The 15,113-nt window shown below is 48.4% G+C and overlaps 4 protein-coding genes across 5 annotated transcripts in view; 1 reads left to right on the top strand and 3 right to left on the bottom strand.

Annotated features, from left to right (window-relative positions):
- Nucleotides 1–99: 99 nt before the first annotated feature.
- Nucleotides 100–5,343, top strand: LOC141763831 (inactive ubiquitin carboxyl-terminal hydrolase MINDY-4B-like; the record flags this gene model as incomplete). The annotated part of the gene is made up of 4 exons (XM_074628587.1): nt 100–201; nt 1,273–1,449; nt 3,725–3,905; nt 5,087–5,343. Coding segments are annotated over 4 exons (603 nt in total), but the record flags the coding sequence as incomplete, so codon positions are not given.
- On the bottom strand, nt 386–1,240 carry LOC141763833 (uncharacterized; the record flags this gene model as incomplete). Its single annotated transcript, XM_074628592.1, has 1 exon — nt 386–1,240. A coding segment is annotated over one exon (723 nt), but the record flags the coding sequence as incomplete, so codon positions are not given.
- LOC141763830 (uncharacterized) lies at nt 5,342–8,535 on the bottom strand. Its single transcript, XM_074628586.1, has 4 exons — nt 8,445–8,535; nt 6,947–7,886; nt 6,589–6,867; nt 5,342–5,999 (listed from the first exon to the last, which is right to left on the bottom strand). Exons 2-4 carry the CDS (start codon nt 7,875–7,877, stop codon nt 5,812–5,814), a joined length of 1,398 nt encoding a protein of 465 aa, XP_074484687.1. The 5' UTR covers nt 7,878–7,886; nt 8,445–8,535; the 3' UTR covers nt 5,342–5,811.
- Nucleotides 8,536–9,301: 766 nt separating this feature from the next.
- eif2a (eukaryotic translation initiation factor 2A) overlaps nt 9,302–15,113 on the bottom strand; it is a 25,435-nt gene continuing 19,623 nt past the window's right edge. Inside the window, exons 7-16 of one of the 2 annotated variants that reach the window (XR_012593174.1) lie at nt 14,776–14,849; nt 14,558–14,702; nt 14,318–14,434; nt 12,589–12,745; nt 12,413–12,497; nt 11,966–12,298; nt 11,710–11,814; nt 11,434–11,558; nt 11,205–11,270; nt 9,302–9,751 (exon numbers count right to left, since the gene is read on the bottom strand). Coding sequence is in view for 1 of the 2 variants with exons in the window: in XM_074628584.1 (XP_074484685.1) it covers nt 9,686–9,751; nt 11,205–11,270; nt 11,434–11,547; nt 11,710–11,814; nt 11,966–12,298; nt 12,413–12,497; nt 12,589–12,745; nt 14,318–14,434; nt 14,558–14,702; nt 14,776–14,849 (1,262 nt within the window). In the remaining variant the exon portion in view is untranslated. The remainder of the gene's footprint in view (nt 9,752–11,204; nt 11,271–11,433; nt 11,559–11,709; nt 11,815–11,965; nt 12,299–12,412; nt 12,498–12,588; nt 12,746–14,317; nt 14,435–14,557; nt 14,703–14,775; nt 14,850–15,113) is intronic. The other variant, XM_074628584.1, reaches the window with a different exon arrangement.

Here is a 15,113-nt window from a genome sequence, read left to right as displayed (position 1 = left end):
GAGAGAACAAACTGTTCCACAGCTCCGAGAACAAACTGTTCCACAGCTCCAAGAACTCCAGAAGTTCACATCTGTAAAACTAAACTGTAAAAACCTAAGAGAACCAACCAGCTTGTCTTTCCTCACAGGCTGGAGGAGGACCTGGACTCCACCACCTCCCACCTGCTCTACCTCCGTCTGGGGAACTTCGTCTGTCGTCAGGTGAGAACTCACCTGTTGTAGGACACACTCCTTGTTCTCCTGGTGTTCCTGGTGTTCCTGGTGCTCCTAGTGCTCCTGGTTCCCCTGGTTCCCCTGGTGTTCATGGTGCTCCTGGTGTTGCTGGTTCTCCTGGTGTTCCTGGTTCCCCTTGTGTTCCTGGTTCTCCTGGTTCCCCTGGTGTTCATGGTGCTCCTGGTGTTGCTGGTTCTCCTGGTGCTCCTGGTTCCCCTGGTGTTCCTGGTTCCCCTTGTGTTCCTGGTTCTCCTGGTGTTCCTGGTGCTCCTAGTGCTCCTGGTTCCCCTGGTTCCCCTGGTGTTCATGGTGCTCCTGGTGTTGCTGGTTCTCCTGGTGCTCCTGGTTCCCCTGGTGTTCCTGGTTCCCCTTGTGTTCCTGGTTCTCCTGGTGTTCCTGGTTCCCCTGGTGTTCCTGGTTCTCCTGGTGTTCCTGGTTCCCCTGGTGTTCCTGGTTCTCCTGGTTCCCCTGGTGCTCCTGGTTCCCCTGGTGCTCCTGGTTCCCCTGGTGTTCCTGGTTCCCCTGGTGCTCCTGGTTCCCCTGGTGTTCTTGGTTCCCCTGGTGTTCCTGGTTCCCCTGGTGTTCTTGGTTCTCCTAGTGTTCCTGGTTCCCCTGGTGTTCCTGGTTCCCCTGGTGCTCCTGGTTCCCCTGGTGTTCTTGGTTCTCCTGGTGTTCCTGGTTCCCCTGGTGTTCTTGGTTCTCCTAGTGTTCCTGGTTCCCCTGGTGTTCCTGGTTCCCCTGGTGCTCCTGGTTCCCCTGATGTTCCTGGTTCCCCTGGTGTTCCTGGTTCCCCTGGTGCTCCTGGTTCCCCTGGTGTTCTTGGTTCTCCTGGTGTTCCTGGTTCCCCTGATGTTCTTGGTTCTCCTAGTGTTCCTGGTTCCCCTGGTGCTCCTGGTTCCCCTGGTGTTCTTGGTTCTCCTGGTGTTCCTGGTTCCCCTGGTGCTCCTGGTTCCCCTGGTGCTCCTGGTTCCCCTGTTGTTCCTGGTCTTTTGGTGTTCCTGGTTCTCCTCCAGTATCTGAGGTTCTTCACAGGTCGTGGCCCCTGCTCTGTCCCTGCAGGCCCTCGTGAACCTGCTGCTGACCGGTAAGGCCAGTCCCAACGTCTTCAACGGGACTCTGGTGTTCGGGGAGGACGGACGTCCTCTGGAGCGTCCCCTGCAGGGCGTCCTGTCCCGCAGCGATGTCGGATATTTACACTGGAGCCGCGAGCAGATGGAGCGAGGCCGCCTGCCACAGGTACTACTACTACCTAGTACTGCTACTACCTAGTACTGCTACTACCTAGTTCTCCTACTACCTAGTACTCCTACTACCTAGTACTCCTACTACCTAGTACTCCTACTACCTAGTACTGCTACTACCTAGTACTACTACTACCTAGTACTCCTACTACCTAGTACTACTACTACTATCTAGTACTACTACTACTACCTAGTACTACTACTACCTAGTACTACTACTACCTAGTACTACTACTATCTAGTACTCCTACTACCTAGTACTACTACTACCTAGTACTACTACTAATACCTAGTACTACTACTACCTAGTACTACTACTACCTAGTACTACTACTACTACTACTATCTAGTATTACTACTACTACTACTATCTAGTATTACTACTACTACCTAGTACTACTACTACTACCTAGTACTCCTACCTAGTACTACTACTACTATCTAGTACTACTACTACTACTACTATCTAGTACTACTACTACTACTACTATCTAGTACTACTACTACTACCTAGTACTCCTACTACTTCTACCTAGTACTACTACTACCTAGTACTCCTACTATCTAGTACTCCTACTACCTAGTACTCCTACCTAGTACTACTACTACTATCTAGTACTACTACTACTACTACTACCTAGTACTACTACTACTACCTAGTACTCCTACCTAGTACTACTACTACTATCTAGTACTACTACTACTACTACTATCTAGTACTACTACTACTACCTAGTACTCCTACTACCTAGTACTACTACTTCTACCTAGTACTACTTCTACCTAGTACTACTACTACCTAGTACTACTACTACTACCTAGTACTGCTACTACCTAGTACTCCTACTACTACCTAGTACTACTACTACCTAGTACTCCTACTACCTAGTACTACTACTACCTAGTACTACTACTAATACCTAGTACTACTACTACCTAGTACTACTACTACTACTATCTAGTATTAGTACTACTACTACTACTATCTAGTAGTACTACTACTACCTAGTACTCCTACCTAGTACTACTCCTACTACCTAGTACTACTATCTAATACTACTACTACTACCTAGTACTCCTACCTAGTACTACTACTACCTAGTAGTACTACTACATAGCACTGCTACTACCTAGTACTACTACTACCTAGTTCTCCTACTACCTAGTACTCCTACTACCTAGTACTACTACTACCTAGTACTCCTACTACCTAGTACTACTACTACCTAGTACTACTACTACCTAGTACTACTACTACTACTGCCTAGTACTGCTACTACCTAGTACTCCTACTACTACTTATTACTACTACTACCTAGTACTCCTACTACCTAGTACTACTACCTAGTACTCCTACTACCTAGTACTACTACTACTACCTAGTACTCCTACTACCTAGTACTACTACTAATACCTAGTACTACTACTACCTAGTACTACTACTACTACTATCTAGTATTACTACTACTACTACTATCTAGTATTACTACTACTATCTAGTACTACTACTATCTAGTATTACTACTACTACCTAGTACTACTACTACTACCTAGTACTCCTACCTAGTACTACTACTACTATCTAGTACTACTACTACTACCTAGTACTACTACTACTACCTAGTACTACTACTACTACTACTACCTAGTACTATTACTACTATCTAGTACTACTACTACCTACTACTACTACCTAGTACTACTACTACCTAGTACTACTACTACCTAGTACTACTACTACCTAGTACTACTATCTAGTACTCCTACTACCTAGTACTACTATCTAGTACTCCTACTACCTAGTACTACTATCTAGTACTCCTACTACCTAGTACTACTACTACTACCTAGTACTACTACTACCTAGTACTACTACTACCTAGTACTACTATCTAGTACTCCTACTACCTAGTACTACTATCTAGTACTCCTACTACCTAGTACTACTATCTAGTACTCCTACTACCTAGTACTACTACTACTACCTAGTACTACTACTACCTAGTACTACTACTACCTAGTACTATTACTACTATCTAGTACTACTACTACCTAGTACTACTATCTAGTACTACTACTACCTAGTACTATTACTACCAAGTACTACTACTACCTAGTACTACTACTACCTAGTACTACTACTACCTAGTACTGCTATTGTTGTACTGATAGTACTGTAGTACTGATGGTCTAGTCTGTCCTCAGAGTGTCCCCTCTCTGTCTTCAGAGTGTCCCTCTCTGTCTTCAGAGTGTCCCCTGTCTGTCCTCAGGTGGGTAGCCGTCTGAAGACGCCCCGGTACCCGGTGTGGCTCTGCTGTATCAACGGCAGCTTCTCGGTGTTGTTCAGCCTGAACCGCTCGCTGCTCTCTGATTGGAGGACGGAACATCTGTTCCAGCTGCACTACCTCAACGGACAGGAACCCCAGAGGACCACGACCAAGCTGACCGTAGGTGAGGACCACGACCACGCTGACCGTAGGTGAGGACCACGACCAAGCTGACCGTAGGTGAGGACCACGACCAAGCTGACCGTAGGTGAGGACCACGACCAAGCTGACCGTAGGTGAGGACCACGACCACGCTGACCGTAGGTGAGGACCACGACCAAGCTGACCGTAGGTGAGGACCACGACCACGCTGACCGTAGGTGAGGACCACGACCACGCTGACCGTAGGTGAGGACCACGACCACGCTGACCGTAGGTGAGGACCACGACCAAGCTGACCGTAGGTGAGGACCACGACCAAGCTGACCGTAGGTGAGGACCACGACCACGCTGACCGTAGGTGAGGACCACGACCAAGCTGACCGTAGGTGAGGACCACGACCACGCTGACCGTAGGTGAGGACCACGACCACGCTGACCGTAGGTGAGGACCACGACCACGCTGACCGTAGGTGAGGACCACGACCAAGCTGACCGTAGGTGAGGACCACGACCAAGCTGACCGTAGGTGAGGACCACGACCACGCTGACCGTAGGTGAGGACCACGACCAAGCTGACCGTAGGTGAGGACCACGACCAAGCTGACCGTAGGTGAGGACCACGACCACGCTGACCGTAGGTGAGGACCACGACCAAGCTGACCGTAGGTGAGGACCACGACCACGCTGACCGTAGGTGAGGACCACGACCACGCTGACCGTAGGTGAGGACCACGACCAAGCTGACCGTAGGTGAGGACCGGGTCCCACTGGGTCCCACTGGGTCTCAATGGGTCTGACTGGGTCCCACTGGGTTCCACTGGGTCTGACTGGGTCCTACTGGGTCCCACTGGGTCCCACTGGGTCCTAATGGGTCTGACTGGGTCCTACTGGGTCCCACTGGGTCCCAATGGGTCTGACTGGGTCCGACTGGGTCCTACTGGGTCCTACTGGGTCCGACTGGGTCCGACTGGGTCCTACTGGGTTCTACTAGGTCCTACTGGGTCCAACTGGGTTCTACTAGGTCCTACTGAGTTCTACTGGGTCCTACTGGGTTCTACTAGGTCCTACCGGGTCCTACTGAGTTCTACTGGGTCCTTCTGGGTTCTACTGGGTCCTACTGGGTTCTACTGGGTCCTACTGGGTCCTACTGGGTCCGGGTCTGCGTCGGTGCCTGATGGGGTCTAACCCTCCGTCTGTTTGCAGATACTCACTCTCACCACTGGGAGATGTCCCGCGGTCCCTCAGACGGAGACCCGGAAAAGAGGTTCCCCTCGCTGGAGATGACCATCAGGACTAAGTGGGACGGAGCCGCTGTAGACTGGAGCGGTACCGCCCCCTTCTACTGAGGACCCACAGACCTGCAGGACTACAGCTGGACCTGATCCAGACCGGGTCCCTCAGAAGGTCCTGATTAACTGTGTTTAACATGTAACCAGTAAACAATAAACAGAGACTCGGTTCTGATGGTCCAGGTCCAACTTTATTATGATGTCATGAAGCAGATCTCAGATCTCTGGTAGAACATGCAGCCGTAGAAGCTAACGTTAGCTAACATAGCTGACTCAGGGCTAACCGCTAACGTTACCTAGCAACCAGCAACATGCTATTGAACAGAGAGCCGTCAGGGGTCTGAGCTGGATCCACTTCGGTCTACTAGAGAGTCCCAGAGAACAACCTGGATCCAGGTTTCAGTCCAACTGGATTCTGGTCCCTCTGGGAGACTCCGTTATGATGCAGGACTCGTCCGTCCCCCCTGCTGGTGAAGAAAACCATCAGCACCAAAACAACGTCCACGTTTGTGTCCTGGGTTTCAGTCTCAGGTCCGGGTCCAGAGGTCCGGATCCAGAGGTCCGGGTCCAGAGGTCCGGGTCCAGAGGTCCGGGTCCAGAGGTCCGGGTCCAGAGGTCCCGGTCCAGAGGTCCGGGTCTCTAAACCATCCCGCTCCACTGTAACGAGGTGTACAGGACTCGTCCGTCCGTCCCCGGCGAGCAGAGCAGGACGGTCTTCTTCACGTTGGACCCCAGACGAGCCACGGCGAGGACGTCCAGCAGACAGACGGACTGGTCCACAGACAGACAGACGCCGATGAAGTGGGCGTGGAAACGAAGAGGATCACCTGAAGAAGATGAAGAGAGACGCCGTCAGTAGCAGCAGCAACAACAGTAGCAGCAGCAGCAACAGTAGCAGCAGCAACAACAGTAGCAGCAGCAGCAACAGTAGCAGCAGCAACAACAGTAGCAGCAGCAGCAACAGTAGCAGCAGCACTAACAGTAGCAGCAGCATTAACAGTAGCAGCAGCACTAACAGTAGCAGCAGCATTAACAGTAGCAGCAGCACTAACAGTAGCAGCAGCATTAACAGTAGCAGCAGCAGCAACAGTAGCAATAACAGTAGCAGCAGCACTAACAGTAGCAGCAACAGCAACAGTAGCAACAGCACTAACAGTAGCAGCAGCATTAACAGTAGCAGCAGCACTAACAGTAGCAGCAGCAGCAACAGTAGCAATAACAGTAGCAGCAGCACTAACAGTAGCAGCAACAGCAACAGTAGCAGCAGCACTAACAGTAGCAGCAGCATTAACAGTAGCAGCAGCACTAACAGTAGCAGCAGCAGCAACAGTAGCAATAACAGTAGCAGCAGCACTAACAGTAGCAGCAACAGCAACAGCAGCAGCAACGGTAGCAGCAGCAGCAACAGTGACTGACCTGGATACACCAGGAAGTCTCCTCCGAACTTCCCGGCTGAGGTGAGGTAGAAGCCCCGCCCCCTCAGGTCTCTGAACACCTGGTACCTGGCCCCGTCGCAGCTCCGCCCTCTCATTGGCCGCTCGGCCCGCAGGAAGGCCCGGGCCTCGGGACAGTAGGACAGCCCGGCCCTCGCCGTGCTCAGCTGGACCGCCAGCGCCGAGCGAGGGAAGGTAAAGCTCCGGTCCAGGGCCTCCAGGCGGCTCCGCAGGGCCTCGTCTCCGGGCCCGGCTCCAGACTCTGAGAGGACCACAACCAGAACCGTGAGACTCCACGCAGGTACGGACAGAGTGATGACATCATAGTGACTCCTTCTCACCTGTGCGTGATGACGTCATGGCTCGGAGCAGCGCTGACTTCCTGTCCTCCAAAGCAAGGACGCTCTGCTCCTCATAGCTCCTCTGCTGCTCCTCCTGGTGCTGCTGCACCTGGCGTTCAGTCAGCAGCGTCTCCTCGGCGGTGGCTACGGCGTGGCGTTCAGTCAGCAGCGTCTCCTCGGCGGTGGCTACGGCGTGGCGTTCAGTCAGCAGCGTCTCCTCGGCGGTGGCTACGGCGTGGCGTTCAGTCAGCAGCGTCTCCTCGGCGGTGGCTACGGCGTGGCGTTCAGTCAGCAGCGTCTCCTCGGCGGTGGCGACGGCGTGGCGTTCAGTCAGCAGCGTCTCCTCGGCGGTGGCTACGGCGTGGCGTTCAGTCAGCAGCGTCTCCTCGGCGGTGGCGACGGCGTGGCGTTCAGTCAGCAGCGTCTCCTCGGCGGTGGCTACGGCGTGGCGTTCAGTCAGCAGCGTCTCCTCGGCGGTGGCTACGGCGTGGCGTTCAGTCAGCAGCGTCTCCTCGGCGGTGGCGACGGCGTGGCGTTCAGTCAGCAGCGTCTCCTCGGCGGTGGCTACGGCGTGGCGTTCAGTCAGCAGCGTCTCCTCGGCGGTGGCTACGGCGTGGCGTTCAGTCAGCAGCGTCTCCTCGGCGGTGGCTACGGCGTGGCGTTCAGTCAGCAGCGTCTCCTCGGCGGTGGCTACGGCGTGGCGTTCAGTCAGCAGCGTCTCCTCCTCCGGCAGCAGCAGCAGCGGGCGGCCCAGGCGGACGTTCTGGCGGGGGGTTCGGGGCAGTGAACCCAGCAGGGCTCCCACCAGACCCTCAGACCTCACCGACCGCAGGTCCTCCACCCTCCACAGCAGGGGGGCCGAGTCACACAGACTGACCCCCACAGCGTGAGACCGGGACGGAGACCGGGACGGAGACGAGTCCTCGTCCATCACCTCAGTCTGCAGCCAACAGACAGAAGATCAATCAAACTGATCAGCTGATCAGACACTGTAGGGATGGTTATGAGTTACCATAGCAACCATTAGTGGAGTCATTGATTAATCCATCAGTAGAGAATATGAATGATCAATTGTTTTCATTGTTTATAGTCATTCCCAGTATAAATATATATATATATATATATTTATATATATATATATATATATATTTATATATATATATATATATATTTATATATATATATATATATATATATATGTATATGTATTTATATATATGTATATATATATATGTATATATATATATATATATGTATATGTATTTATATATATGTATATATATATATGTATATATATATATATATATATATATATATATATATATATACATATATATAAATACATATATATATATATACATATATATAAATACAGAATATCACAGATCAGATCAGATCAGCCTGTTGGACTCTCTGACCAGCAGCTGGTCTCTGTTCACATGAAGACCTTTAATGAAGCTTCAGCTGGACATCACTACTGACACTAGTCTCCACTTACCAGCCAGGTGACCGGGTCAGAGGTCAGTAACCAGGTGACCAGCTGCTCTGAGTGTTCCTCTCTCGCGCTGCCGTAAAGTGTCCCGGTAATGTCCCGGGGTGATGTTGTTGAAGAGAAGCCGCTCCGCTCTGTGAGCTAACGCTGCTATCATGCTATCAGAGGAGGTGTTCTATATCTACACCGTCCCGTCTGACGCAGGCCGCGGACACGCGCTCCGCTCACTCTAACCGCCCCAGAACCAAGAACGAGCGCCCCCACACAAAGAGACACGTCAGTTAAACCGACCAATCACCTTCTTCATCCTCAGGTTACTGGAGGAACGACTGGGTCCGTCACTTCCGGTGAGATACCGGAAGTAGCAGTGAGCTAGTTAGTCCCAGAGGCTAATAGAGGCTGATAGAGACTAGTAGAGGCTGATAGAGGCTAATAGAGGCTGATAGAGACTAATAGAGGCTGATAGAGACTAGTAGAGGCTGATAGAGGCTAATAGAGGCTAATAGAGACTAGTAGAGGCTGATAGAGGCTAATAGAGGCTGATAGAGACTAATAGAGGCTGATAGAGACTAATAGAGGCTGATAGAGACTAATAGAGGCTAATAGTTTGATCTGGAGGATTATAGAACTTTAATATTTATACTTGCAGTGACTTGGAGAGCTCCATGAATTGATAAATCAGGGGTTTAAATCAACACATCCTGCTTTCATTTCAAAATAAAAGCCCTCAAGTGTTTTTTTTCTGTAGACAGAATTCCTTCATTTGTTAACACAAGGCTTTTATTCTGAAATATGTGCCGGACAGTGTTCTAGAACATGCAGTGACTTGGAGAGCTCCATGAATGACAACTCTGGACACACAGTTTATAAGTTTCATACAGGCTTTTATTTTGAAAAGAACACTGGCAAAGGCTTCAGCATCTGTACAGATGTTGCATAGCAACAGGGCTTCTCTCTCACACTCTCTCACACACACACACACACACACGGTGTGTTAAAGGACCATCTCAACATGTGGGACTGTTCCTTTGAAGTCTGTGAATGTTTCTACACTCTGCCGTCATCACACAACTACATCTCCCACAATGCCTTTGGGCAGAGGAATGAACTGATGCTCTGAGCAACAAGCACACAAGCCCCGCCCCTTCACCTGTCAGGTAATGAAACAGATGAACACCCCCCCCCCTCTGTGTGTGTGTGTGTGTGTGTGGGCGTTGGGGGCGTGGCCTGTAGCTCAGCGGCACCTCCTACTGTCCCACCTGCAGCTCCTCCAGCTCCTTCAGCAGCTGATCCTCCTTCTGCACCTTGTCCAGCTGAGCAAAACAAACACACCTGTTAGATCCACACCTGATCACTGATCAGCACTGATGAGGTCATCATGAGGTCACGCTGTTAGCTGGAGGCTAATGCTAGCAGTGGGCTAACATTAGCTGGAGGCTAACACTAGCAGTGGGCTAACATTAGCTGGAGGCTAACGCTAGCAGTGGGCTAACATTAGCTGGAGGCTAACGCTAGCAGTGGGCTAACATTAGCTGGAGGCTAACGCTAGCAGTGGGCTAACATTAGCTGGAGGCTAATGCTAGCAGTGGGCTAACATTAGCTGGAGGCTAAACAAAGGAAAGACTGGAGGCTAACACTAGCAGTGGGCTAACATTAGCTGGAGGCTAAACAAAGGAAAGACTGGAGGCTAACATTAGCTGGACGCTAACGCTAGCAGTGGGCTAACATTAGCTGGAGGCTAACACTAGCAGTGGGCTAACATTAGCTGGAGGCTAACGCTAGCAGTGGGCTAAAGCTCCACATCTAAATGTCCTCTGTGTTGTTGTCTGAATCCAGATCTCAGACATTAGAGATGAGTAACTGTGATTGGAGCTCTAGAGCTACAATATCAGAGAAGCGTTTCAGAGACGGAGAGGAAATGATGCTAATAGTTTAGCATGATGCTAACAGCAGCTAACGTGAGCCGCTAGCTGCTGTTACATCCACAGATTTATACGCCCTCAGTTTATCTTTACAGCGCTGCCGCTGGCCTCCATATATATCTATATCTATATCTATGTCTATGTCTATATCTATGTCTATATCTATATCTATGTCTATGTCTATATCTATGTCTATATCTATATCTATGTCTATATCTATATCTATGTCTATATCTATATCTATATCTATGTCTATGTCTATATCTATATCTATGTCTATGTCTATGTCTATATCTATGTCTATGTCTGTCTATATCTATGTCTATGTCTATGTCTATATCTATGTCTATATCTATATCTATGTCTATGTCTATATCTATGTCTATATCTATGTCTATATCTATATCTATGTCTATATCTATATCTATGTCTATATCTATATCTATATCTATGTCTATGTCTATATCTATATCTATGTCTATGTCTATGTCTATATCTATGTCTATGTCTGTCTATATCTATGTCTATGTCTATGTCTATATCTATATCTATGTCTATGTCTATGTCTATATCTATGTCTATGTCTATGTCTATATCTATATCTATGTCTATGTCTATGTCTATATCTATATCTATGTCTATATCTATGTCTATGTCTATATCTATATCTATATCTATATCTATGTCTATATCTATGTCTATATCTATATCTATGTCTATATCTATGTCTATATCTATATCTATGTCTATATCTATGTCTATATCTATGTCTATGTCTATGTCTATATCCGGTATAGTGTATATATGTGTGTATTGTGAGTATTGGATGGCTGTGGAACATCACCTGGTTCTTCTGCAGAACTCTTCCAGACGCCTGCTGATCCTTCAGCTCCTCGATGGCTTTAAGTTTCTGAAAGACACAAACGCATCACTGACAGGCCGACCAATCACAGCTCAGAACACAGTCTCCCTACACACTCTGACCAATCACAGCTCAGAACACAGTCTCCCTACACACTCTGTTACTATAATTATTATTATTATTATCATCAGTAATAATGACTCATCTTCACCTTCTTCACGTTCTTGATCTTCTTGTCAGTCTCCGGGTCGCCACTGCTCGGCTCCGATTGGCTGTTGCTGACGGGGGCGGGGTCAGACGGAGGTTCAGCTTCAGGCTTCGTCTCCTGATGAATAACTGTTATTATTATTACTGATCATTAATACACTTTATCATGCAAACGTCTCTGAATAGAACCCAAAAACATTATTCTGACAGCCCTCTGATTGGCTCCCATCAGGTCACCTGGTCCTAAGTGGAGCCTCTGATTGGCTCACCTGGTCCTCACCTGTTTAGCAGCCTTCTTGGCCTCCCGTTTCTTCTGGTTCTTCAGGGCCGCCTTGGACAGACTCTTCTCTCCTGGACGCTGGTTCTGAGGCGGCTCCTCTTCGTGCTGACGGATACAAACAGAAACAGGAAGAGTTCATCTCATTACTATTGGTTGTTAGTCTGAACTGTGAGACAGTGATGGGTCGTTTCTTCCTGAGATGCATCCTGGGAGTTGTAGTTGGTAGTGGCCTGTGTGTGATGGACCGTTTCCTCACCAGTTTGGAGCTGGCTGTGGCCGGTAGGTGTCTCATTGCAGGTGGGCGGTACGCTTGTGTGGGCGTGGCCTCTGTGGTCCCCAACTCGCTGGGCGCCGCCTGGTACTTGACGGCGCGCTCTGGGAAGCTGCCTTCAGGGAACGACTGCCAGCGGACCTCCCACAGCTGCGACCCGGCGGCGGCGTCCTGTTTGAGCAGCACGGAGCCGGTGTAGTGCCAGATCTTGTAACCGTTACTGACCCGCAGCCGGGGAGAACACGTCGCCGTGACGACGTGCTCGCCGTCAGGACACCAGGCGAAATGTGTGGCGTCTGGCGCCTGAGGTTTGGACACCTGGGTAGACAGACAGGTTAGAACCAGGAGGTCTGGTAGCTCTGTTCCACTTCCTGTCACCTGACCCTGCATACACAACGCCGTAACGTCGCTTTAATGTTTGTTCTTCTTCACCTGTTTGTACTTCTTGGCGTCCCAGACCTCCATCTGACCCCGCAGGTTCCCGAAGCCGGCCAGGACCAGGATGTGACCCTGAGGACTGAAACCGGGAGACCGTCAGGACCCAAACCTCTAGTGGACGTCAGAGGAACCGCGGCTCCGAGGCACCGGGAACCCGGATGTGTTCTCACCTGTAGTGGGCGGCGTTTCGTGGTCCGGTTCCAAAGTCGAACACCGGGTCACACTTGAGGTTGTAGACGGTGGCTTTGGCCGGCATGAAGCCGTACACCACACAGAACTCGGCCGAGCTGGGACTCCACGCCACGTCGTAGATCGGACCGTTCTTTTCTGGTTCACAGGAGACAAAGACGGAGTCCTGATGGTCAGATTATTACTATAATCCCACGAGTATTAATCTGGATTATACTACAGAGTACTACATCATGTTAGATTGTTACTATAATCCCACTAGTATTAATCTGGATTACACTACAGAGTACTACATCATGTTAGATTATTACTATAATCCCACAAGTATTAATCTGGATTATACTACAGAGTACTACATCATGTTAGATTGTTACTGTAATCCCACAAGTATTAATCAGGGTTATACTACAGAGTACTACATCATGTTAGATTGTTACTGTAATCCCACGAGTATTAATGTGGATTATACTACAGAGTACTACATCATGTTAGATTGTTACTGTAATCCCACGAGTATTAATGTGGATTATACTACAGAGTACTACATCATGTTAGATTGTTACTGTAATCCCACGAGTATTAATGTGGATTATACTACAGAGTACTACATGTTAGATTGTTACTATAATCCCACGAGTATTAATGTGGATTATACTACAGAGTACATCATGTTAGATTGTTACTATAATCCCACGAGTATTAATCTGGATTATACTACAGAGTACTACATCATGTTAGATTATTACTATAATCCCACTAGTATTAATCTGGATTATACTACAGAGTACTACATCATGTTAGATTGTTACTGTAATCCCACGAGTATTAATCTGAATTACACTACAGAGTACTACATCATGTTAGATTGTTACTGTAATCCCACTAGTATTAATCTGAATTATACTACAGAGTACTATATCATGTTAGATTGTTACTATAATCCCACTAGTATTAATCTGAATTACACTACAGAGTACTACATCATGTTAGATTGTTACTGTAATCCCACGAGTATTAATCTGGATTATACTACAGAGTACTACATCATGTTAGATTGTTACTGTAATCCCACGAGTATTAATGTGGATTATACTACAGAGTACTACATCATGTTAGATTGTTACTGTAATCCCACGAGTATTAATGTGGATTATACTACAGAGTACTACATCATGTTAGATTGTTACTATAATCCCACGAGTATTAATGTGGATTATACTACAGAGTACTACATCATGTTAGATTATTACTATAATCCCACTAGTATTAATCTGGATTATACTACAGAGTACTACATCATGTTAGATTGTTACTGTAATCCCACGAGTATTAATGTGGATTATACTACAGAGTACTACATCATGTTAGATTGTTACTATAATCCCACGAGTATTAATCTGGATTATACTACAGAGTACTACATCATGTTAGATTATTACTATAATCCCACTAGTATTAATCTGGATTATACTACAGAGTACTACATCATGTTAGATTGTTACTGTAATCCCACTAGTATTAATCTGAATTACACTACAGAGTACTACATCATGTTAGATTGTTACTGTAATCCCACGAGTATTAATCTGGATTATACTACAGAGTACTACATCATGTTAGATTGTTACTGTAATCCCACTAGTATTAATCTGAATTACACTACAGAGTACTATATCATGGAGATGTATATGACTGGTATCAGAGACTCACGCAGTTGGACCACAGACGTCTCTCCGTTGACGGCGAGGTAATGAAGCGTCTGCTCGCCATAATAAGAAGCTCCAGTTTTATCCACCTCGGTACTCGCCGTCACCAGAACCGCAGAGGCTGAGAGGGACATTCATCAATTCATCAATAATCAATAATCAATAATCAATGACAGGATTTATCTATAGATTCTATCAAACAGGACCTCCAAGACCAGGACCAGGACCAGTCCTGCTCTCCCACCTCTCTTGTTCCACTGCATGCTGACTCTGTCGGCCTTGAAGAAGCTCTTGTTGGCGAGCGCGGCGGTGGGTCCCCCCAGCACCGGGTACTGGTACAGACGGACAAACGAGGGCGCTCCTTTACTGCCTGGGACGTAGACGGAGACCTGGAGGGGACAGACAGGACCGGGATCAGGATGGGACCAGGATCAGGTGTCTCTGCTGGTGGAGGGACCTCACCTTGCTGGGCTGTCCTCCAGGAGACAACGCGAAGTCGGACACCTTCTGCATGTGGAGCTTGTTGGCGATCAGGTCTGGAAGGAGAGAGACCATCAGCTGGGACCTGGACCCCGTCTACGACCTGGACCCTGTCTAAAACCTGGACCCCGTCTAAAACCTGGACCCTGGACCCCGTCTAAAACCTGGTCCCCGTCTACAACTTGAACCCCGTCTAAAACTTGGACCCCGTCTACAACTTGAACCCCGTCTAAAACCTGGACCCCGTCTAAAACCTGGACCCTGGACCCCGTCTAAAACCTGGTCCCCGTCTACAACTTGAACCCCGTCTAAAACTTGGA

The sequence above is a fragment of the Sebastes fasciatus genome, unplaced genomic scaffold (assembly GCF_043250625.1).
Source record: "Sebastes fasciatus isolate fSebFas1 unplaced genomic scaffold, fSebFas1.pri Scaffold_56, whole genome shotgun sequence".
NCBI lineage: Eukaryota > Metazoa > Chordata > Actinopteri > Perciformes > Sebastidae > Sebastes > Sebastes fasciatus.
This window is presented reverse-complemented; position numbering and strand designations above follow the sequence as displayed.

Bases quoted from the DNA above. Each gene is read 5' to 3' on its own strand.
- LOC141763830 (XM_074628586.1), bottom strand. From the start codon at position 7,877: ATGGACGAGGACTCGTCTCCGTCCCGGTCTCCGTCCCGGTCTCACGCT. The intron at 6,868-6,946 runs GTGAGAAGGAGT...TGGTCCTCTCAG, and splicing joins CATGACGTCATCACGCACAG to AGTCTGGAGCCGGGCCCGGA. The intron at 6,000-6,588 runs GTCAGTCACTGT...CATCTTCTTCAG, and splicing joins AGACTTCCTGGTGTATCCAG to GTGATCCTCTTCGTTTCCAC.